Source organism: Ylistrum balloti, unplaced genomic scaffold (genome assembly GCF_031769215.1).
Source record: "Ylistrum balloti isolate Yb309-2 unplaced genomic scaffold, AGI_CSIRO_Ybal_v1 Utg370248, whole genome shotgun sequence".
NCBI classification, from domain to species: Eukaryota; Metazoa; Mollusca; class Bivalvia; order Pectinida; family Pectinidae; genus Ylistrum; species Ylistrum balloti.
The window spans coordinates 191,171-218,756 of NW_026782199.1; the positions used below are offsets into that span (position 1 = coordinate 191,171).

The 27,586-nt window shown below is 33.1% G+C and overlaps 1 protein-coding gene across 2 annotated transcripts in view; it reads right to left on the reverse strand.

Moving 5' to 3' along the window:
* The window catches only part of LOC132552468 (calcium homeostasis endoplasmic reticulum protein-like), an 83,577-nt gene that overhangs the window by 38,152 nt on the left and 17,839 nt on the right, over positions 1 to 27,586 (reverse strand). For both annotated transcript variants that reach the window (XM_060216640.1, XM_060216639.1), the window contains exons 4-8: positions 27,271 to 27,500; positions 22,748 to 22,885; positions 22,163 to 22,239; positions 18,093 to 18,167; positions 9,828 to 9,939 (exon numbers count right to left, since the gene is read on the reverse strand). In XM_060216640.1, coding sequence (XP_060072623.1) covers positions 9,828 to 9,939; positions 18,093 to 18,167; positions 22,163 to 22,239; positions 22,748 to 22,885; positions 27,271 to 27,500 — 632 coding nt within the window. The remainder of the gene's footprint in view (positions 1 to 9,827; positions 9,940 to 18,092; positions 18,168 to 22,162; positions 22,240 to 22,747; positions 22,886 to 27,270; positions 27,501 to 27,586) is intronic.

Sequence of the window (27,586 nt, forward strand, 5' to 3'; positions counted from 1 at the left end):
TTGATCTGTGATTTTCTGACAAGTTGTTTACCAATTTTCAAACTTTTGACCTCTTGATTATATCAAAAGAATTATCCCATATGTCAATGATCACAATACAGTGAATTCTGTTTAAAACCACCTCTCACATCAGATGTATATATCATATAAATTATGATAAATGATACTTTTTCCATTCATTCATTCAACTGCAAACTTAAACTTTTACTTTGTATAGACCTAAGGGATAGCACCCATAGAAATGTGGTGTAAAGATATTTTAAAACTAAAACTGAAAAGTGATATTACGAATGTTCACTTTACTCCACTAAGGAAACCATACTTGCTCTCTAACTTTTTAAAACAGAACATGTAATGACAAAGGTGAAATATAATCATCAATTTCATATTGATCATTATATGGTAATTAAACATGACTCTGTAAGACTGGTATCATCAGTATAGAAAACTCGTAATCTACAAAAATTTAGGAGAAACAGAGATGTCCAGTCTATGGAGAATTCAGTGAATTTTGAAATAACTAATTATGTGTATATTCTCAAACGCAGTAAAACATTAATTAATTTCTTTATATATGATTCCATTTTGGCCTATTTGAAACCTGGCTTATCAAAAGCTGAGTATTCTGGACAAACCATTTTCAGCTCATTTATTAGAAAATGTAGGTTGATGAAAGATGATAACATGCAGACAACATATCTGGATATTCCTTAAAAATCCCCTGGAGCCGCATGATACAACAGACTGAACCAGATCAGAATTAAGTTTTATCAGACAGACAGCAGATGTCACTTTAATACATGTCTGTTATGTAGTTTAAAAAGCTTCTTTATAAATATATATTTTCTAATCCTTTGGTTTAAAAAACCAACAATAACATTTTTTTTTCTGTCCTAATTTTCAGCTGTGTTGCAGCAGACATACTTATTATGATATGTACATTCTGAACAATAACAAATACAGATAGCAGCTGTCACTTTAATATATGTTTCTTACACAGTTTACAAATCTTCCACATCTAAATTTTTTTTTTCAATCCTTTGATTTTAAACCCAAAACAAAATAATCTTTTCTCTGTCCTAATTTTCAGCTGTGTTGCAGTTGACATACTGAATCTGCCACACACTATAACATAACTGGTGATTGATGACAAAGACAACTGATTATGATATGTACATTCTGAACAATAACGAAAATATTCAGAACAAGAAAGCGTCTGTGAGACATCATCCAAATGGCCACTACTCCCATGCATAACAATATCAATGGAGTAGAAATTTCTACCATTTTTTTGTAACTGTGACCTTCACTTTGGCCCTGAAAATCTTCAGAGGTATCATGATAATTGATCTTTCTATATTGAAGGATTGGACATGTCACCCTGTAAAATGATGGGAATGTAATATTCATCTTAATGATGCCCTTCAACAAAGTTAATTTTTGTTGTTTTTTTTTTCTTTTGCGGATGTTGGATTGATGCTTTTACAGCACCAGACAGAAATATCCACACTTCCAGAGAGAGTAAGATATCTCTATCTTACCCTGGCAAGACAGCCTGCACACACTGAAAGTGACATTTAGGGTTGGAGTAAATGTTAATGAGATCATTTTTATGACGAGTTGGGGTCAGGTGGGTTCATTAACAATTGTCATCTGGGCTTCAAATGCAAATGACATACCGAAGGTTATAGTGTCACATGTATATCTATTTGCTTATTTATTTTTAAGGGGGGAAAGTGATAGAAAAAGGATCAAATCCTACCTTGAGGGTAGAACAGAGAAATGTCTACCCTCAGAGGAGATTTCTGACAGTCTCACACTCGGCAAAACCTTGGGTTAGACAATCAAGAATCTCCTCCTCAAGTAGAGATTTCTCTCCTCTTCCTTCCAGCTAGAGAATGGTCTTATTAATCTTGGTATGTTTTCATATAGATGATATAATAAGGCCTCATATATATATATAGATATGTAAGTGTATGAAAAGTGTCTTAATAACATACAAATGTTATCAACATTAGAATCTAAAAAAAATTCTGGCACTTTTTCATAATTGAAAAGTTATGCAACAAAGCCTGTTTTTTCAAAAGACATCTACGACTTGATTATCTTCATGAGTCTGCCGTAAGTGAGTGGGTATTGTTGATAAAGAGTGCATTTCTCTAGCACAAGCAAAAACAACATACACGTTCATTGCTACTAACTGTAAGAGGTAATGACTTACAAAGAACCATTACAGAAGTGATTGTCTACACTATATTATAGTCAAGTTTGTAATAATACTTTTCAACCTATGAATATAGAATCTTAATGAGTTTTCATCTCATATGAAAGTTCATGAAATGAGTCAAAGAAGTTTCAATTTTTCCTTGACAATGCTTGTAAATATCAAGACTTCAAGATGAGTCTCATGAAATCACATATGAGATGAAAACAAATAAGATACTTTTTATCATATAACTAAAAAAATAAACAATTAAATTATTCTATTTCTTCTTATTTCATCCAAATATAGAGTGCAGGTGCCACCATAATATAACAGTTTGATACTAACATATACATGAACTATAACGTAATGTAAGGGCTGTTATGCCCGCTATTATTTCATAGATCTTAATTTCAGTTACTGATAAGGCTTATCTGCCCCTACTCTATTGTACATGTCTTTACTAGATGTTACAATGTAAAAACAAGCCCTATTTTAAGTTCTTCAGGGGTGAAAAATTGTCTTAATGCTGTCCTGATGAAGCCTCACTTATAGAGACGAAACTAGTCTGTCATTAAATAACTCACTTACTGGTGACGCTTGGGTATGTTGTGATTGAAACTACCTTGATTCATTTATTTCATGTTATTTCGTCACCCTGCATACCTTTTGGTATCCGTACCCAACGCGCAGCACTTCACTGATCAACCTACTTACTTTAAAACTGATGTTGGCTCCACTCTTCTAATCTATTGTCAATATTTATGACATCACTATTAATTTCAGCCAATCAAAAAAATACATTATTGACATATGGTAATGTATCAAAGGGCAAATTCACTGCATGAATAAAAAAGTACATATCAAGCAGTTCAACAAGTAGGGCAGGAAATCTACTGGGACAGCCAGTTAAATATATAAGTAATATTAAGCAGTGTGAAGTAAGAGAAATAATCTATGTCAACTAAAATTTGAATTATTGGTATTAAATGACTCATATCATTACTGTTGGCCAAATTCTCTATCTTATTTTCATTGTGTGGTGTAACTGAACACTACTAATGAATTTAAGAGGAAGTTATAATGAGATCAAAGTAATACCACACAGCAGTAGTATCATACTTGCATCTACTGAAACGAGGTCATCACACAGACATCAAACCCTGTTAAATAAATAACAAGTCATAAGTATCATCAAAATTTGATCATGAATTTTTAAGTAGTGTATTGGTATAACTGCATTAACATGTAACTCTATTATGACTTTAGGTATATTGGTTAAACATGTGTTAGGAGTTCACGTGTCTGTATGCCTCAGAGTCACACGCCCAATGTAAGGTATTGTACTAGTCTGCAGTACAGATACACAAAAAGCCTTTTCAACTTCTGTGTATAAATATCTGTAAACAAGTCTTGTGTAAACATTACACTTTATGTATAGCTACTGCATTTCACTGTTAACGTGATATGTTCAGCTACATTTGATAGCTTTGTGTTTTTGGACCAAAATATTAATCAATTTTTTTTAATCCACAAGTGAGTGCTATACTACACAACACATAACCAAATCACCTTGACAGTTATTTCTAGATGAATATGAGGACTTAGTACAACCCTGAAACCAGATTCCGTAATCAACAGACCTGGATGTTTGGACAGAAATTACAATACTTTCACAGTTGTACCTGGTACCTATAAGACTGTAACGTCAGACTTTTTTTGCCACACCCAATCGCCTGAGAGGTAGACCTGGTACCAGCTGTGGTGACCTCCTTCCATTAATGAACCATCATTCTAATTTATCACCATCTTTTAGTACAATCTAGGAACTATTACTCTCTGTACTATAACATAAATTGTTTGTTAATCTATTTCTTACCTGTAAGATTCGCTGAAGGGACCTGAGGCTTTACTCAGATTGTCTTTTCTTAATCAACTCTGATGACACTGAATCATCAATCATGTTGGTTACAGTATATTAGACAGGAGCTACAGATCAACCAAAGTCAAACCATAAATTGATTTAGATAGGACCTATGGTCAATCACACAGAAATGACCATTTGTAAACAAAGATCAAAAGACAGAAATGTTAGTGTAGAGGTCAATATCAAACAACGTATGCTTGGGAAGTGAACCACTGACTAACATCAACTAATTTCAAACATCCAAAGTTGATGGTGGTGACCAAGGTCAAAAAATCCAGTTATAAGTGGTGACCAGGGAAAAAAAATCCACAGTTGTTAGTGGAGACCAAGGTCAAACATCCTCAGTTGTTAGTGCTGACCAAGGTCAAACATCCACAGTTGTTTGTGTTGAACCAAGGTCAGACATCCACAGTTGTTAGTGTTGAACCAAGGTCAGACATCCACAGTTGTTAGTGTTGAACCAAGGTCAAAGCCCAAAGTTGTTAGCCTTGAACCAAGGTCAGACATCTACAGTTGTTTGTGGTGAACCAAGTATAAACATTCACATTTGCAAATGGTGAACCAAGGTCAAACTTTCACAGTTGTTATTAGTGAACCAAGGTCAAATACCCACAGACACAAGCAGTTGAGTGCATTACCAAATTTATTTATAGAATTATATAACAGATGGACTGATGTGTATTAGAGGTCATTGGCACATATTGTTACATCAAATGTGAAAGTAGGGCTATTTGTGTATTCACTGACCTTAACTTAATACACAATTTTTTCTAAAAAACTTATACATCCTTCCTTGTGTAAAATGATAAATATTCAAATCGCTCTTATAAAAGTTTCAATCTTTGCGACCTTTATAAATCAGACACCGACAGTTGTAGGAATAATTATGTTGTATCCATCACTGGGATATGATTAATAGTAACAGTGTACTGGTCCACTGCTTCTTCCTGGTAACGCAGGTCTTCCGTTACAAAACCACTAATCCTGTCAATCTCCACTCTATTTTTAGGTCAGGCCCTAGGTTTCTTTCACTTGAATAGTGGTAAGATACCGATATATCGATATATTATGTACCTTTACATGTTTTGAAGGAAACTCATCATTTGACATAGAGGTTTCAGGGAATGTTTTATATCTTTATGATAAAATGACAAACTTTCAAATACTCAGGTGCCATATCTATTTTGAGATTAAAACATGTGTTTTCATCATAACTAGATAACTAAATTACTACGTTGATGCTGTCCTAATCTGTTAATCACAAGATGACTTGTAGTATTAGGGAAGGGGAACTGCAATCATTTTCTCTATGTCAATACATACAGCTTATTAGATCTACTATAAGTTCAAACATGAACAGATTTATAACTCGCAAACAATATTGATATCATAATGGTCACATACAGGATGGCAGTTATTGTATTGTTAATCACTAATAGTCAAATAGCCTATCTATGAATTTAGAATTTAAGCAAATTGTGAGATGAAAATCAAATTTGGAGACACCCATATCAATGCACCCCTACATATGAATAAGAAAGGTTCAAACCACCACTCACAAATTTGAACAATTCGCGTAATTGAAGAAGAGTATTTTTTTTTAAATCTCAAAACTCTAAAAATAACAAAAATTCATGTGTCAAGGTCATCAGTCATTTGTCGAGTTCAGACTTTTTGTATAGGGTAATAAGGAAGAAAACATCTCGATATTTCTAAATTGGATTTCAAACCCTAACAAATTTTTGACAAGAAAGTCCTTTGATCTCACCTAGAATCTATTACTATAAATATTTAGTTAATGATTTCATTCAAAATGATCATTGTCTGAAGCACCATCCTTTTCAATGATCATGTAAATGAAATCTGCAAATTTGAAGGTTGTCCATTACAGTAACACCTACGTACTGATAAATATTAATAAGTAGAAGTCACACAAACTTAGTGATTATCTCAAAGTGTCAGCTTACTTGACAAATATGAATAATTCTCTTTGTAGTAAAAGCAAACATCAGTGCAATATTGTAATGAATGTCCTACTTAACTTTCATCAACTTTAAATGTGGAATATGCTTCAGGAAAAGTTGTAACACTCTGCTGACATACTAATATGAATGCCTACCTGTAGGAGCATTTAAACCTTCAGGAAATGTTAAAGTTACTATGAATTCTATAATTACTTTACAAAGTCATAGTATAGGTTTTAATTGTTTAAGATTCAATATCAAGCACAATACCATTACTTCTGAGCATGATAGAATATCAATGTATGTAGCTGCTGTTGTGTACAATATCAGAGCTAGTCGCTCCAGCACTGTAAATCTGTTTTATAAATATCACTGTTGGAAAATGTTACAGAAACATACTTGAGAATAACAGAATATAGATATGAGACAAAAGAGTAGTACAAACCAGCCAGTACTTGAATTGAAGTTAAATTTGTTTATGAAATATGAACCAAGGGCAATAACTCTGTATTTGCATGTAGTGTGCAAGTTAGAACTAAATACATGATACTCTGCCCACTCAAAGCAAAAGATGAAAATAAAGTTATATGAAATATGTCCCTGACTAGCTATATAGGTGATGCACAGAATCACAGAATTAACCAAAGCCTAGTTAATACAAAGCTGACCAAGCAAATGTCATCATAATGTTAAATTGTCATGGCTAACATTCTAAGGAGACTAGAAGAGGTTTGTAATTGAAATGTTGGATATAAGATAACATTTCACGCTCAGCAAATAATTGGAAGTTTTACATTACAAATGCTATGTCTATGATACCAATGAAGAGAGTGACATTTCCTGAAATATTCTATACATAACATGGACAATTATACTCTATAGCTGACTCTAACACTTTCTTTTTGAGAAACAAGAAGACATTTTTAAACATAACCTCAAAATGTCTTTGATACATGAACTTCTTCAACTGACATCAACTAGTTTCAGAGTTTTTAAATTTTTCTTAAAAGTAATGATGACCCTGCACTTGTTACCCTTGGAAAAAAATGTCTGACAGTGAAATGACTCTCATTCTTGAGCCTGGTTTGAAGTAAGATTGAAATTTGTTAAGCATCACATTGTTGTTATAATTATTCTGAATTGGGATATTATATAACATGAAGAGTCAGGATGGACTAGAAAATGTCAATACTCAGGTCCCTAGTATTGTCAGGTCAGAAGTAACCCTTCAAAGTCTATCACTGTAAATCAATCTATAAGTAAGCTAGAACACTCGTCTATAGATAGGTGTGATCCTGAAAATAAATCTTCTGTAAACAGGTAAATAAATCAGTCTATGACTGTATGTAAATGATAATAAATTCAGCTGGATTTTCATCCACAAGAGATCCTAGTGTTCAAAGAACTTTTACAATAGTAAGTAAATTTTCGGCTTTTTGAGATCTGTACAGAACCATTATGGGGGATATTGTTTATGTTGCTTGATGGATCAGAGTAATTCTGTATTGTTTACTACCTAAATAGGACATGTGAAGGTCTGTTTTTTACAACTCACAGCCATTATTGATACTAAGTAATGAGCTGTAACATCACTTCCATAACCACTACATTCTACTTAATGCTCATTAGTATACACAGCAGGAAAAAACATATATAGTGTCATTAATCCTGTTCTGTCGTCCCTCGGACCTTTCTCACTCTCAATGTCTTGGTATTTTTTTAATGGTTAGAATATTAAATGAATAACTTAATCAATTAGAAATCAGGAACTACTGATAAAATCACCACATAATGAAATCAATCATCACTAACACGTTGATTGTATCACAGCAACAATAATTATCTGTCATCACTACTGTCAAGGTTCACAAACAACTATTCACTATCACCATGACTTCTGAACCACTCATATCCATGTTTTTTTACAGATCTTTTTATAATGAGAATACTAGTATTGCTAGATGCTGAATTTTATGCACTAAATGATGTCATCTGGTTTTTACTTTTAATTTCACAAATGAAATTGTGTAAAAATTATACTGATTTTCTGCTTCACTTAAAACAACCACACAAAATCTCTACCTCATTCAAGCAGAATAATAGGGATTTTTTTAGGGTTTTTTTCACTAAATGTCGGGAGACTGGACATTTACATTTATCATTCAACAAGGTACAAGAGACCTGACATTTAAAGGCCATAATACACCATAAATGAATGACCCACAACCTAAAAGTCTGACTGTAACTGCACTGCTACGCATTTCTCCCTGTTAGTAGTCACAATAAAATCTAGAATGATTTCCTAGCAAATATCACAATCTTAACAACTTTCTATTTCCTAGCAAATATCACAATCTTAACAACTTTCTATTTCCTAGCAAATATCACAATCTTAACAACTTTCTATTTCCTAGCAAATATCACAATCTTAACAACTTTCTATTTCCTAGCAAATATCACAATCTTAACAACTTTCTATTTCCTAGCAAATATCACAATCTTAACAACTTTCTATTTCCTAGCAATATCACAATATATAACATGACTTTATACAATATTTCCTAGCAATATATAATATGACTTTAACACACTTTTATTTCCAATATATAATATGACAAATATCACAATCAATATACAACTTTTTCTATTTCCTAGCAATATATAAACATTGATTTTGACAATATATTTTTACAACACAGATTTTGTTCTCTACCAATATATAATATGACTTTATACAATACAGATTTTGTTCAATATATAATATGACCTACCAATATATACCAATATATAATATGACTTTATACAATACAGATTTTGTTCCCTACCAATATATAATATGACTTTATACAATACAGATTTTGTTCCCTACCAATATATAATATGACTTTATACAGATTTTGTTCCATACCAATATATAATATGACTTTATACAATACAGATTTTGTTCCCTACCAATATATAATATGACTTTATACAATACAGATTTTGTTACCAATATATAATATACCAATACAGATTTTGTTCCCTACCAATATATAGATTTTACAGATTTTGTTCTCTACCAATATATCCCTACCAATATATAAAATGACTTTATACAATACAGATTTTGTTCTCTACCAATATATAATATGACTTTATACAATACAGATTTTGTTCCCTACCAATATATAATATGACTTTATACAATACAGATTTTGTTCCCTACCAATATATAATATGACTTTATTACAGATTTTGTTCCCTACCAATATATAATATGACTTTATACAATACAGATTTTGTTCTCTACCAATATATAATATGACTTATACAATACAGATTTTGTTCCCTACCAATATAGATTTTGTTCCCTACCAATATATAATATGACTTTATACAATACAGATTTTGTTCTCTACCAATATATAATATGACTTTATACAATACAGATTTTGTTCTCTACCAATATATAATATGACTTTATACAATACAGATTTTGTTCAATACAGATTTTGTTCCTACCAATATATAATATGACTTTATACAATATATAATATGACTTTATACAATACAGATTTTGTTCTCTACCAATATATAATATGACATTATACAATACAGATTTTGTTCCCTACCAATACAGATTTTGTTCTCTACCAATATAGAATGGCTACAGAACCTTTTTATAGACTTTCTGTTCCCTGGCATCTGTAAACAATGAAAGAATATAGGTCAGTTTTATGTTTTTTGTTACCTTTGTAAGTTTATTTTTCTTGTCCTCTGCAAGTCCCAAGCTGACTGTACAAAACACTGGAACCACTATATCAGACAGGTGTTCCTTCAGATCATCAGCATTCTTCCTCTGACTAAAACACAGTGAAGAAACCAACATCAAGGTCAATATTATCATCAATGTTAAGGTCATTATCAAGGTCAACATCAACACCAAAGTCAAGGTCAACATCATCATCAAGGACAGCACAGAGGTTAATATAAATGTCAGAGTAAAGAATCAACATTAAGATCAAGGTCAGCATCAAGGTCAATATACAAGTTGAATATTGTTTCAGATGGCAAAGAGTCTCAGTTAATAAAACTACCTCAGTGAACTAGTTAGGTTAACTAAATGAAAACCATAACCAGTGACCAAACTCAGTAAACAAGTATCATAATCTAACTTCGTAATCAGCTGACATAGAGTAGCAGGGCTAACCTACTTTGTAAACATGGTCAAGTAGTACTTGTTCAGTAAACAGGTAAAGTAACATGGTTTACTTGCTCAGTAAACAGGTAAAGTAGCATGGTTTACTTGCTCAGTAAACAGGTAAAGTAGCATGGTTTACTTGCTCAGTAAACAGGTAACATGGTTTACTTGTTCAGTAACATGGTTTACTTGCTCAGTAAACAGGTAAAGTAACATGGTTTACTTGTTCAGTAAACAGGTAAAGTAACATGGTTTACTTGTTCAGTAAACAGGTAAAGTAACATGGTTTACTTGTTCAGTTAATTGGATAAAGTAACATGGTTTACTTGTTCAGTAAACTGGATAAATTAACTTGGTTTACTTGTTCAGTAAATTACGTAAAGCAACAGGGTTTACTTGTTCAGTAAACTGGATAGAGTAACACGGTTTATTTGTTAATGAAATTCAGTACACTTTTTCTTGATGGTGTGAAATAATAAATAAAAAATAAAGTCTCATTAGCACTCTTGAACCAAAGAAAACTTTACCTGGGTGTTGACTAATGATAACTTTATAATCTTCAAACATTAACAACTTGAAAACAAAGAAGTGATTGTGTCAATATATTTAATTACTATTATGAAATACATAATGTAGGTGGGTGTTGCCTCTCACTCTATCAGCCTAATTATTACCAATTTGCATGTACTTATATTTCATGCATTATTTTATAGAAAAATATTTCCTGAAACACGAGATTTCAAGTCACGTTTTCCGCTGCAGAAATTGTTTGTGATGATATGACAAGAATGCGCCTTCGTTGTCAACTTAGGAATACATCATCTGACAAGTATATGACATACAAATAGACTTGGTAGTGTTTCTGTTAAAGACATCCCAGATCTATACTTCTATACTGTACCTGTGTGTGGTCAGTCTTCAACCTTCCTATACAACTTCACTAGATATCTAATTTATGTATACCATTCTACAACCCTTCCACCGACCTTTACAAACCAGTTATGTTTTAACTAATTAAAATTTTGTGATCTGGATGTAAAATCTAATACACAGGTGTCTTATTACCTCATAGATTAAATTTTTGTGATTAATTCTGTGTAGAAGGTACAGCAAAATGATGAAAATATCCTATGAAAAATAACTGGCTATACTGTATGTAGTTTGATGTGAATAAGTGTTTCAATAAGTTCCTTGGCATCCACAAAACAACATGACATCTACAATACATCTTACTTACAGGTGGAAAGTATGAAAATCCCCTGCATTCTTCACACCAAAGAAGTGTGCATCATGATCAATTAAGGTGACAGATATTACACAAGTTCATGCATCTGATTGGATGCTAAGATTAATAAACAGGCCACACCTGACTTTAATGACCAACAAAACAAATGTAATTTTTAAAAGAAAAGACACTTTATATATATTAACCGCATACATTAGAAAAATAATTCATACATCTTTTTTCTGCAGGAAGTATTCATATCAAATGAATAATTTCTAATCATTAAACTGATACCAGACAAAAAAGTATGCCATTGTTGGATGATGGAAAATTTGTCTTATGATAGAAGAGACAAACACCTGCATGAAAAAGAAATTTGGACAGGATATTCAACACCTGTATGAAAACATTAACATGTACTGTGACATATTTCAGTAAGTAATTGACATGTTTCACTAGTAATTGACATATTTCAGTAGTAATTGACATATTTCAGTAGTAATTTTGTCTTAGTGCTTTTGATGCAGATAATTATGTGCTTGAATATTACAGCACTAATTGCAGTTTACTTTATGTATTTGTTTATATACCAATTATTGTCCTAATTCATAACTGCAGCATTATACCCTAAAAAAAGATACTGTGCTAGAATTTGATTGCATCGAATCAAATACACTTACAGTATATTGATAAATATACCATATTTTCCGGCCCAAAAATGGCATCCTAGTATAAGCTGCAGGGCTGGTTTTTAGTGATTTATTTTGATTCAATCCACATATATGACACACTGGGATATAAGCTGCACCCTTTCTTTTGATGTGGTAACCGTTATCTTGACAAATATTTGTTGATGTAAGAGACGAAATAAGGCAGATTTTATCAAGATTGTCACTGAAACATTTAACATAAGTTTGGAGATGAATTATACACAGATAATCGTTTATTTCATTGATGTGTTTCAAAAACATAAAATAGCTATTACCAATTTGTTTAGCTTGGGAGCCTTCAAAGATTGTCTATACTCACAGATATAGGGCCTGACTTTACGTACGGTTTACTTAACAATATTTCAATCAGTGTCTTTACGGTTAAATATTAGCTAGGGCCCTTGCATGCTGACAAAATTCTTATAGTCCTATATTATACCTTGTAAGTTACACGAAGCCATTCTTATTGTAAACAAACATGGCATTCATTCTAAAATTTTACCTATAACCAAATGACCTATTGATTTCAGGATGTAACAGGCTATCGTAAACTTCCGCTTTGCCTTCTGAAGCAATCAAAGTTCAGAAGATGTTATTGTGATTCATATTAAAAGGTATGATTAATTAAATCCAAAAGAATGCTATTTTTTATTTCAATCTTGAAATCATCCTGTACATGGTTGCAAATGACAGTTCTAGATCTGTTTCAATGACAAACACGTGATGGTCAAGGACTTGTAAAAAACTTGGTACAGACGTCTCGTACTGGTGTACTGGTATCCTTGGTTTAAATCACTATATTTTTTATTCTTTCTGGAAGCATGACAAGTTAGAGCAACTACAATTATCAGGATGAAAGGTCATGTAGGTCAACAGTAAATGTGATACGCCTCGACAAAATGGCCGTTCAGAAAAACATAACAGTCCAGAACCAATGTCCACACAATTCTCTTCATATTTTTTTTGTTTACTCATTCTGCTGATTGTTTCATCCACATATAAACCGCATCAGTATATAAGCCGCATCAGAAGCCACATCAGTATATAAGCAGCATCAGTATATAAGCTGCATGCCCGACCGCCAAGGAAAAAAGTCAAGGCTTATAACCCAGAAAATATGTTAATTCAAATTTTGCATAAATGTAGTCAAGTGAAAAAATGCCTTTCCATCATACATGTTAATTAAACATGTGAAACTACATCACAATCAAATTAAAAAGTCACTAACAACATGCTCCCTTCACCAGCACACACATTTGGTGTTCTATCAAAATGACATTTTTTTATCGAGTATAATTTTGAACTTGACCTTGGAACTTTAAAACACAAACTGATCTGCATTTTTCTAATGCCAGACATTTCTATCAAAATCCCTAACAACGACCATACAGAGTTGACTATCAGTTTTATATCAAGTTTTCTTCAAGAAGACTTGTTAACCTTTGGAGTCAATGATCCCAGAAACAGTACTGATAGCAGTATGCCATTGAAAGGACAGTTCTTACTTTCTGATATCAGTGGCATGTCTTTACAAATTACAGGAAAGACTTGTGCTTACAGCCCAAAATATCTGTAGAAAATGGGAATTTCCCGATTCCCATGCATATACCAGTAAGTGTCGGTTGAAAGGTTCTCTACATATGACAGTGATTCAAAAAAGGACACAACAGGATGAATGGAGAAACATGACATCTCCCCCACTATCCCTACCCCACTCCCCCAACCAAAACAAAAACAAAAAAATGCCAGGGGCAAAAAAAGTTTAAAATAATTACTAGAAAGACGATCATATTTAACTAAATTTTCAAATATGTAATCATTAACATATTTACTATCAAATCCTTTTTTAAATTAAATTTTTGATTCACTAACATATTACTTGAGGAAAAATGTAAATTACAGGGTCACTTTACTATTTCCAAAAATAAACAATAATATTTTTTTTAAATCTAATCACACACAACATTTTGAAGAGTCATGCAATTTCTTTTTAATTTTTGATTTTCTTTATGATTATTTAAACAAAATGTTAATATTTTCCTGGAGTAAATGATTATCAATCATCAGTTAATTGTTATGGATTTCTGATAACAAGTTGATCAGTCAATTCTCAGAAATATAGTACTCTACCAGAGATAAATCATCAACATTATCAGTATATGTTAGATACATGTCTGCATTATATCTGGTAGTAATAACTCTTAAGGTTTTCCTGAACATGATGAATCATTGCCTCATGATTGAGCTAAAAGGATTGAGACACAGAGCATATGACAAAGTAAATATCACTCAGAATGATGGATTCTACCCCGACGCTCATCATATCTTAAATAAAGTTTACAATAAGAGGTTATATCATAAGTCAAACAGCTCTTCAAGATTGCCCTCAAGTTCTTTTATAATCAATATCATTTCAGCAAACAATTTCCAGATTACACTTAAACATGACACAGGACTATTGTGGAAGTCTTTCAGAAAGGAATGGACATTTGTCACATTTGTATGTCTCTATATCACAGTCAACTAGCACACATTCTTGTGTCTTTATGCTATGATGAGGTACTTATATGATCCCTATGTCTCAGTGTCACAGTGAGGTTGTATACATCATTATGTCTCAGTGTCACAGTGAGGCTTTATACATGCTTATGTCTCAATGTCACTGTGAGGTTGTATACATCCTTATGTCTCAGTGTCACAGTGAGGTTGTATACATCCTTATGTCTCAGTGTCACTGTGAGGTTGTATACATCCTTATGTCTCAGTGTCACTGTGAGGTTTTATACATCCTTATGTCTCTGTCTCACAGTGAGGTTTTATACATCCTTATGTCTCTGTCTCACAGTGAGGTTTTATACATCCTTATGTCTCAGTGTCACTGTGAGGTTTTATACATCCTTATGTCTCAGTGTCACTGTGAGGTTGTATACATCATTATGTCTCAGTGTCACTGTGAGGTTGTATACATGCTTATGTCTCAATGTCACAGTGAGGTTGTATACATCCTTATGTCTCTGTGTCACTGTGAGGTTGTATACATCATTATGCCTCAGTGTCAATGTGAGGTTGTATACATCCTTAAGTCTCTGTGTCACTGTGAGGTTGTATACATCCTTAAGTCTCAGTGTCACTGTGAGGTTGTATACATCCTTATGTCTCAATGTCACTGTGAGGTTGTATACATCCTTATGTCTCAGTGTCACTGTGAGGTTGTATACATCCTTAAGTCTCAGTGTCACTGTGAGGTTGTATACATCCTTATGTCTCAGTGTCACTGTGAGGTTGTATACATCCTTATGTCTCAGTGTCACTGTGAGGTTGTATACATCCTTATGTCTCAGTGTCACAGTGAGGTTGTATACATCCTTAAGTCTCTGTGTCACAGTGAGGTTTTATACATCCTTATGTCTCAGTATATATAAACTTTATTTATTTTACAACAATTGCGAAACAAGTTATGTCAACTTATACTAATCACTCTTGTTGGCCCGGATGTAAGCGCGCGAGTGTCACAGTGAAACCCACGTGTGGCCCCTTACCTTTTCACGTCCGTTCCGGGAATCGAACCCCGGTCGGCTTGGTGAAAGGCGAGTGCGTTAACACTGCGCCACCGGACCACAGTGTCACAGTGAGGTTGTATACATCCTTATGTCTCAGTGTCACAGTGAGGTTGTATACATCCTTAAGTCTCTGTGTCACTGGGAGGTTGTATACATCCTTATGTCTCAGTGTCACTGTGAGGTTTTATACATCATTATGTCTCAGTGTCACTGTGAGGTTGTATACATCCTTATGTCTCAGTGTCACTGTGAGGTTGTATACATCATTATGTCTCAGTGTCACTGTGAGGTTGTATACATCATTATGTCTCAGTGTCACTGTGAGGTTGTATACATCCTTATGTCTCTGTGTCACTGTGAGGTTTTATACATCCTTATGTCTCAGTGTCACAGTGAGGCTGTATACATAATTATGTCTCAATGTCACAGTAACACAACCGGAGTCCTTAATTCTCCATATTCCACTAAGATAAAATAAATTTTAAAGTCTCCATTTTACAGCAAGGCATCATACACCCTTAAAAATGTTAAAGTCTTCTTTCACAGCAAGGCAACATACACCCTTAAAAATGTTAAAGTCTCCATTTCGCGGCAAGGCACCATACACCCTTAAAAATGTTAAAGTCTCCATTTCACAGCAAGGCAACATACACCCTTAAAAATTTTTAAGTCTCCATTTCGCACAAGGCAACACACACTCTTAAGTCTCCTTGTAACAGTAAGATAACATAATACACTTAAGTCTCCCTGTCACAGTAGGGTAATCATCCTCAATACTCTAGGGGTTGCAATCTTTTCGCTGTCTGCATCCCTTGAACATGTCATGGCAAAATTGAAGATTTCAAGTGCGACAGCTTGTGAACAAGACAAAAAACAGGTTTGATCCTCTGATGTACATTAACTGAATCTTGATGTTGCATAATAGTATATTGTAATCGCTTTGAAGTTGAGTATGGCTTCTTTGTAATCTTCAAAAGGAATGTATCAGCCTGTGATTGGTTAATTTTTTTCTCCTGGAACCAATCAAATTACTTCACGTGTGCCTTCAAATAACCATAACATGTTCCAGGAGTGCAGAGAGAGAAAGTGATTGTAACCCTTTGAGTATTGAGGATGTAAGGTAATATAAACCCATAAGTCTCCACATCAGAGTAAGGTAACATACACCTCTAAGTCTCCATGTGACAGTAAGGTAATATACACCCTTAAGTCTCAATGTCACAGTAAGGTAACATACATCCTTAAGTCTTAATGTTACATTAAGGTAACAAACATCAATCTAAAGACTTTACATCACAGTAATGTAACATACATCCTTTAGTCTCTACATCACAGTAAGGTAACATACACCCTAAAGTCTCAATGTCACAGTAAGGTAACATACATAAATCTAAAGTCTTTACATCACAGAAAGGTAACATACACCCTTAAGTCTCAATGCCACAGTAATATAACATACATCAATCTAAAGTCTTTACATCACAGAAAGGTAACATACATCCTTAAGTCTCAATGCCACAGTAAGATAACATACATCAATCTAAAGTCTTTACATCACAGAAAGGTAACATACATCCTTAAGTCTCTAAGTCACATTAAGGTAACATACACCCTTAAGTCTCAATGCCACAGTAAGATAACATACATCAATCTGAAGTCTCTACATCACAGTAAAGTAACATACACCCTTAAGTCTCAATGCCACAGTAATATAACATACATCAATCTGAAGTCTCTACGTCACAGTAAGGTAGTACACATTCCGACGCTCTCACATAAGATATGTATACTTCAGTGTCAACGTAATTGTAACAGTGAGTTAGCCTGATACCAGGTATACATCAACTTAAAAGAGTTATTTTTTAATGCAGCTCCAGTGATCTTACTTACTATGTTACTAATATTACATCTGATATTGTAGTAGACAACTTATTAACTTATTCACTAGCATAAAAAGTTTGAATGTTTCACCTGTATTGTGACATCATTTTAAAAACTGTGATCACCAGCTCATAAAGATATTTCATTTAATGTTGAGGAGTTTGTTTGTCATGTCCTTCAGTGCATCTTACATCATGTTATTTGGTAATGCAGTAGATCTTGATTTGGTTGTAATGACAAAATGATAGGAAAGTATTAATGGGGAAAAATCAGAATTTATTAAATGCTTGAAAAATTAACTAATTTATCATACGTAAGATTTTTTTGTTTTCAGCATTTCCCCATTAAACAAATTCAAGTTCTTTTTCCGCTATATCTTTTTCTTTAGAGAAAAAAAAAATAAAGACACATGCATTGATACAGTATCTTTACAACCTACCAATGGTGAAGAAGGTCGTTTATTAGGTAAATGAGGTGAAGTTTGGTCTCAAATCTTGCATCCTTGGCACATATTCTGCAAATAAAACACAAAAGATTGTAATGTATAGGGGTGATCTTGTTTCATCACACCAGATATTGTTGACTATTCGTTTTCCATCACAATGTTATCTAGTGCTCAGCATATAAAGATATAACAATATTCTGTTAGAGTCGTTATAATGACACTAGGGTAAACTGTAACAAGGTACCTCAACCGGGACAGAATAAGGCTACTTTTATACATATATCAGATGTCTAACATTTGTAAGAGTTTACTTATAAATATTTCTATCATACTGTAGATATCCGTCCATGGATCTGACTTTCTATCTAATTATAATTGACAGATACTATCTTAAGTAGATTCCTGGTATATCTTTAGACGATTGTCTGACAGACAAAAAAAGTATAAATATAGAAATAAAATAATTATAAAACTTTTAGGGTGGACACAATGTTCAACAATTCTTCTAGTACAAATGAACTCTACAGTACCAGTAAGTATGACATAAAAATGATAATGACAGCCATGTGTTTGATTTATGACAGTGTTTTGTAAGTAAACCTTTCACTTGCGTATGAATAATAGCATAGTACACTACGTAATTCAAGTCCTTAGATATACGCATTACACATACTAAATAGATTTTGAGAAAACCTAATTATATTTTTGCTACGAATGAAATCAAACAAACATGTTTACCAGTAGTTTTATGATGTACAAGTAATGTTTACATACAGACGAGAAACGTCATATTTATGTTAGATAAAGAACGACCTAGAGTTGTTATCATTCAATAAATGTCTGGCTGACTGCTAAATGACAGGTAGGACAACGTCATTTATCCTAACATAGAAAGTCAAGGTCAGCTGTGAAGGTGAACTGGACATCACTGAGGTAACAATGCTGACTAGACAAACATCTCTTTATTTGCTTAGTCCAGTATTTTGGAGAGAATGTATTTTTCATCTTCAGTTTTTCACTTCTGAAAACATCATTACATTTTCTTGACCGTGTTTTTATCAAAATTTCCATAGACAATAATTTATTATATGGAAGAATGAAACTGCCACTAGTTACACAGTAGAGCAGGTAAATTTGTCTTAATTCACACTATTATTATACTGTTAATACGAAATGTGTTAGCTTAACTTTTAGACATTTCAAAAATTTGGTACAAAGGTTTCTCTAAACTGACAAGATTTATAATTCTCAGCCTCACTTTAGAAATGACAAAGAGTTATTTGATTAGATTAACAAGGATTTCGTTGCCTCCTTCTGAGAGATAAATTTCATTTATTTTGACCTGAGTATTCAACAGCATATCTGTGTATGTTGAGGTAAAGGTCACTGAGACTTATCAACAGCTGTATTTCTCACCTGGTCAGTCCAAATCAATTGTACTATTTGTGTCCTTTATAAACAAAATTGTATTATCATTCTATCTTTACACCACAATAGGTAGATAATGATTTATCAGGATTACTTTTGTGTCGGAATGCATACCTATATATTGATGTTGGACTCTCCTGTATACAAGCTGCACTTTTAAACACATGTAATACATATATGTATACAAATCAATTGATTTTTTTTTAAGCTTGACTAATAATCAAACATCGTCAAGTTTCATTTTAGGACGATATGTTTTCATTTCCTACACATAAAAATTAAATTACTGATTGTCAACATCACGGTGGCAGTCAGAGAAACATCTACATGTTTTGTTCACTAAAATGTTCACTTTTTGTGATATACATTGATAATCAGTTCCAGGTTCAATCAGACAAGTTCAAAATGAAATAAATTAAAGTCCCTTTTGTACATGAAAGTATCTAACTTCTCTAATGGAAAGGTCACAGTTATAATTGTAGTAAAACTGAAGACAATGGAATATTACTAAAATATCAAAAACACTTTCAGTCATTGTAACAAACTCACATCTCAAGGCCTGAAACATGTGTAGTAGAACAGTTTTGTGGGTGCACATGTATTTTCTGAGAAAGAATAAACTCCAGTAATGCAAAACATTTCATGTCCAATATCTGGAAATATTTGAGACCTTCATAATTCATCATCTGTCAAACTTACACCTCTATATAGATACATGTTAAAACCTCTCCACCTCTCTATAGATACATAATAAAACCTCTCCACCTCTATATAGATACATGTTAAAACCTCTCCACCTCTATATAGATACATGTTAAAACCTCTCCACCTCTATATAGATACATGTTAAAAACCTCTCCACCTCTACATAGATACATGTTAAAACCTCTCCACCTCGATATATATACATGTTAAAACCTCTCCACCTCTATATAGATACATATTAAAACCTCTCCACCTCTATATAGATACATGTTAAAACCTCTCCACCTCTATATAGATACATGTTAAAAACTCTCCACCTCTACATAGATACATGTTAAAACCTCTCCACCTCTATATAGATACATGTTGAAACCTCTCCACCTCTACATAGATACATGTTGAAACCTCTCCACCTCTATATAGATACATGTTAAAACCTCTCCACCTCTATATAGATGAATGTTAAAAACTCTCCACCTCTACATAGATACATGTTAAAACCTCTCCACCTCTATATAGATACATGTTGAAACCTCTCCACCTCGATATAGATACATGTTGAAACCTCTCCACCTCGATATAGATACATGTTAAAACCTCTCCACCTCGATATAGATACATGTTAAAACCTCTCCACCTCTATATAGATACATGTTAAAACCTCTCCACCTCTATATAGATACATGTTAAAACCTCTCCACCTCTATATAGATACATGTTAAAACCTCTCCACCTCTATATAGATACATGTTAAAACCTCTCCACCTCTATATAGATACATGTTAAAACCTCTCCACCTCTATATATACATGTTAAAACCTCTCCATCTACCATCAATCAACACATAAGTCTCTCTACATGTAAACAAAACAGCCGTGTGATCACCATGAAAAGCATGTGTATTGCAATGTGACAGACAATATATATGATCTGTTTACTACTCAACACAATCTAAAAATACATGTCTTTTAACATCACAGGTGCTATGTGCAGCTGCAAACAAAGCAGTAAGCATAAACAAGTATAGGATTATATTTAACCTTATGTAAAATTAATGCTACGTATATTTTTCTTTGAACAGTACACAGATACTGTATTAATATAGCTATGACTAACTGGTATATATACTGGGGCATATGGTATATCATATAGAATGGACAATGGAGACATATAGCCAGGACAATATCTTTATACAGTAACGACCAGAAAAACAGTGACAAATGTTCTTAATCTTGTGGTCTTTTATACGATGCCATATCATTAAATGGTTTTGTTTTTCCTTACAGGACATTGCTTAAATAAAATCCTTAAACTTGTGTCATAGATTTCCAGTGAAACAGAAACATAGTCATGACTTCATAGAGTTACATTCATTTTTACAATCAACTTCTTGATTGAAAGGTTAAAGACCGAGGTGAAAGTGATGTCACTGCCAACCCTGAGATAACAGGCCTTCCTCTAGAAGGTATCAGACAAAAAGAGGATTACACTGACTTAACGGACTGGATGATATGCTTGTCACAGTATGAAGTTGGCGAGTCACCTACGCATGATCCTTGAGGAGTGTGGAACCTACATGACAGTGGTGATCTTACAAGTCAATACAGATCAGCAACCTCTGACACTATGTAACAGTCAATGAACTCTGGAAAAGGAACCCTATCTGAATCCAAACATTTTGGAAGAATTCAAAACAATTGTGGAAGCTGAATTTTTAGAAAATTCAGTTCAGACCTCCATGTTAATGGAGGTGTTTGGATTGCCCATATTGTACTTACTTAAAGGAATCTTGGTCTTTAAATTTTCTATCTTAACAGTGCCCTTATTTGCTACTTTTCAACATAAGATAATTAATGGATACTTATATACATAATCCCTTGAATTAGTTGAAGCCTTGATATAACATATTCTTCATCATAAAGTCAGCTCACCTTTGTAACAAATACAGAGCCAAAAGCTTACAATGCTTATCTGATGTACATTTTTGGAAAATCCAACTTTTGCCATTCTGAAAGAAATAAAAAAAATTATCCTTCAATATTCACTACCTAATATATGACATCCTGTACACTTTTGATTCCTGTCTAGCTTTCTGAATAGTAACAAGTTTTAATCATTAAACATGTCATTTATTATCTAAACAAAAAATAAGCACACAATCAACCACCAGATAAAAAGACTTCAGAGCTAAGGTCTTACAAGTTAATTGAAAATGACTTTATATGTTCTACTATAAAATCTGTGGTTTGAATACAGTAGTTATAATTCACCTTGAATATTTATTCTAATACATTAAAAGATCAGTTTAACACACAACAGCTGATTGACTTCATTCTAAATTCCCTCAGCAGCTTAACGATTATGACATCATACCGAAAACAAAAATTCAATTCAAAATTGTCTTTTTGTGTCAAACATGCCTCTTGTAGAAGTATTTATGAGAGTTGTTTAAGTTTATAAGAAATAAATATGGAGTGGAAAAACATCAACAAAACTAATGGACAAATGTTACTAACCATGATGGCATCCTTCGTGCACGATTCTATGATTGGTTGTACCATGGAGTCAAACTCTTCAATCTTTAATTCACATTCTTCACACATTTTCTGTACATGTTCCTCTCTTGCCTTTAGAATGGCATCCTCTATCTGACTCTGGAAATATCAACAATATATACTTAATTTTACATATACTACATTTAACTGTTGAGCATACTTCGAGTTTCCATCAATAGTGAGAGACTTAACATGGACTTAATCTGTTATTAAATTCAAGACGTTTAAAACCAAAGACATTTCAGGGACAACTTGTCTAGCTGTGATGATCATTTGTGATTTTTTTTCTACATTTGAGGGAGGAAACTATTATATTGTTGAGGACTTATATTGCAAATAGAAATTACAACAAAGAAAAGCAAAAATAGCAAGCAATGTCATCTAGACACTCTGGATATTTGTTTTTATGCACATTTCAGGACAAATATGACACTTTATATTCATTTCAACAACCTAAATACTTCAATTCAAGGTCTTTAAGGACATGAATGCCAAATTCCAAGACTTCAAGGCGAGGGTTGAATTTTATAACTTTATACATCTGTATGAACCATGAATGACATTGCATTATGTTGTATGGCTATCATGATTCCATAATTGTAATACTATTATCAGAGTTTCAAACCAATGCGGGAATATTTTCTTTTCTTTGAAGGGCCCAATGCAGGTTCACTTTGCTGTCAATTACAGCTGATTTCCTCTCCATAAAAATGGATTAAAATTCTCCATTTTCTGCATGAAATCCCCTTTTTCTTCTCTGATAAATTTTATCATTACTTATGAGAATTTTGTTCTAATTAACAAAAGTCTGCTAAGTCTATTTTTCTTCTATATGTCTGCTAGGGACCTCTTCCCCTAGATCTTACTTTGTACTAAAACCTCACTGGGTTGTACAGGGTGTGGCTATTCAGCAAGTGTATTAAGAAAAAATTATATTCTAACATCAGAGCTATAGTAAGTCTTTTTTCTAACTACTCAGAAATCAAATTGAGACATTACATTTTCAAGACATAACCAATTTGACTTTACAAAGTAAGTCACACCTTGGTAACTTAAATTAAATGTGACATCACTTAAATAGTTGTAAGAAACTCAATAAAAGTCAATTGAGTCCTGGTCAGGTGATACCAGCAGTGTGTCATCACCTGGATATATTTCTTGTCTGTATGAAGTCATTATAGGAACCTTGCTATATCTAGTGTTGGAAGTCACTGGTTGGGCTGGGAAACATCAGCTGTTACAACATTCCACTCACCTTACTTCTCCCTACTTTAACTATTGAATTACTCATATCTAATGATGTAACAAGTTTTTCTAAACAAGCATGTACTGACACATCTATGATAGTCTCCAGGAATACTGAAGACAGTTACAATTTATACACTTGAATCCCAAAAGTTTTTAAGGGAAGAGAAAGAAAATGTAAAATGTCTTTGAGAGAACTGCAAATTGTCTTAGAAAATGAAAATTGTCTTAGGATATAAATTGAAAATACTCTCAGACAGAACATGAAAATTGTCTGAAATTATCCTAAGACAGAAAATGAAAACTGTCTAGATACAAAATGAAAAAGTCAATAGCTATTGATGTAACGAATCAGAATAAGTAATCTGTTTATCTCATTTAAGTATCCATCACTGAGCAGACTGTTCTCAAGGTTGTATCCAGTGATGTGTGGAAGTAAACGGAGAAAGTCATTACAGATACATTACTGCAGCAACTTAAAAAATACAGAAGGGAAATCCCAACGTATGTATGTACGTGCTCCTGTGCAGTTACTTGAGCTAAGAAAAAAAAGTAGACTAAGATAAACTTCTTGTTTACAGGATATTTGTATACCTAATTACTAGGATTGAGAGTGGCTTCCTGACAACAGTCACATACACTCGGGCTAAAGCACAGTTCAGATGAGTTCACATTTATACAAAATAGTTTCATTTTTTTATTGCCCTGAAATCTCCATTGTAAACTGTTTCTATATCTAATATTAATGAATGATGGGAGATCCAACACTGAAAGGGAATCTCTACACTCTAAGGAGATTGACACATTAAAACCCCTATGCAGCCATCATCAGGTCCTGACAGCATTGAAACATGTTGCCAAGTAAATTACAAGAAACCTCCTTGGAGTGTTGAGACTAATCCTATCTGTAATATATCTGGCATTGTGATCCTGTTGTCATTACAATAAACATACTGATATTCATTTAAATAGTACAATATTACAATGGGCCCATTGGGCCTGTATCATTCAACTGGCTTCATCCAAATTAAAGGAAACAACTCTTGAAAGATTTACATCTATTTCCCTATTGGGATCACCAGTTTTTTTTTAAAAGAGATCTGCAAAAAATGAAAGGTCCCTTTCACATTTGTGACTATCATAATGATTAATTATAGCTTCCCTTACAAAAGCATAACAAACTTTTTGAATTTTGAAAATTTCACTGGTTATTAATTAAGACATTTTAGTTAAATCAATTGGAGTTTCAAAACTGTCTTTCAAATGCAATATTTATTTTTAAGAAGACTCTACTTCAGTTTTCGAACAAATGATGTTCGGTCTTTTAATAATGTGATATCAAACTTTTTGTCAATTAAAAACAGTGAAGGTTAGAAGAATTAATATACATAATTATAGCTTACGACTGAAAGACATTAACAAGGATAGGCACACTGATACACAAATAATCAAGCTGACAGAGTACACCTTTTAACTTTGTTACAACTGGGAATCTAAGTCAGACATCTGTCTTTGTCACATATATTATCAAATACCAGACAATAAAACCACAGGTTTCCAATATATTTTGCTGCATTTGAAACATGCATAAACAAGCAAATTAAATAATTTTTAGACTTCAATCAAATCACATACATATCCCTAGTGATTAATCATGACAGGTAAATCCTAATGTATTCCTCCACCCAAAAAACACTCATTAATCCCTAAGTCAAGATGACAAGCTCACAATTCATCTCGGAATATATCACAAACTGACATTGCTGCCACTTCTGTCTAGTCTTAATAGGTGAGTTGCATTAGAATGAACCATTCCATCCTCTAAAAAAAACAATAAATAATAAGCCCATACAGAACTGCAAGACAACTACAGGGTTCAAAATAGGCTGGACACATAGATAAATTAAAACTTGAATATTTAATAAAGAAAAACTGATAGAAGCATTACTATTTGAAACAAAATGTTCATGTGACAATAGGTGTCAGGACCAGATGACAAAGAATAAAGTTAAAGACATGCAAGAGGCCCATGTACCTGAACGTCCTAAAAGTTCTATAAGAGCTGTCATTTTTGTCATTGTTATCATCTTTTTAGCAAAGTCGGATAACTTGAACTACATTGTACATGTAATGCAAATGTAAACTGTGCATAACATCAATTGATATTCCATGTTAATCAGTCTTATAAATTACAATTTGTATTACTTCCATTGGAAATATAACAAATCATTTGATTCATGTCCTGGGGCTTGAGAAGAGGAAACATTTTGTTCCTTGTTCCCATGCAAATCAGCTAATATTAGCATACCATAAAATGATTATCCTACACTTGTAATTTAAACCAAGTTTGAATTATTCTCAATGGAACTTCGATAGATTCTGCTCAAAAATATCCTTCACCTGTATGAACGATATTAATGCAAGACCCTAGGGTCATGAAATTCATAATTTTGGTAAAAGCACCTTACTCTTTCATCCATGAAGAGCAATTGATTCTACTATACCTAGGTCTTGAGAAGAAAATTTTTTAAATATATGTCATCTGACCCTATCTATCAGCCCTTTGGGTTAGTCATGGTCAATATTTACCATCAAATTGTCATTTCTTACTAATAATTCTAACCACTTTGAATTGTTTCCAATGGAAATTAATCAAATAATGCCCAAATTGTATTTATATGTAGAAATGACGGAGACCCTATGGTTATTAAGTTCACAATTTTGGAAGAGCACAATAAGACACTCCCATCCATGAAGATTATTTGATTCTGGGTCTTGAAAAGAAGATTTTTTTTTTAATTTTAATTTCAGTTCATCTTGCCCTTTTTGGCCTCAGACATCAGGCCCCTGGTGGTATATTAAAAAGTATGGGGGAGTGTGTGATCACAGGAGAGGCAGGGAAAGACATGTGCGGTTGACAGTAAACAGAATCTGTAAAAGTAGGGAAGGGTCAGGAAGTGTGTTGGATATTTGTGTTAATTGGTGACATCATCATAAGGCAAGTTACTGTGGTCATTAATACTGTTGTCAGTATTACTGAACAGATATTTCTGTCAAGTATTATTTTGATTTCCTTACAAACGTGAATATAAATTTGTCATAACTGATGTGCTAAATTTGAATGTGATGTTATTTAACAAAAGACATGTGGTATTATCTATTTACTCTATTGACACATCACTGAGCAGACATGATAACTTGGGTCACAGCTGGGTAGGTGGGGGCAGGGGATTCCTTACCTGTTGCTGTTGTGTTAGACTCTGGAACTGGGCATTCAGATTTTGTTCACTCTGTTTGATTTGCTGCTCCATCATCTGTTGATGTTGGGCAACTTGCTGCTGCAAGGCTGTGATTTGCTGGCCAAGCTGTTGTGAGGGTTGCCATGGCGCTGTCTGAATGGCCTGCTGTGTAACTACCTGTTGAAGAATAACCTGCTGTGGAACTACTTTCGGTTTTTGCTGATTGAGAACTGAAAAAAAAAGAAGTTTATAAGGATACTTTCCAATATCTGACATGACTTTTTATTCAAAATATTGTTCTCCATTTCTCTGCAGT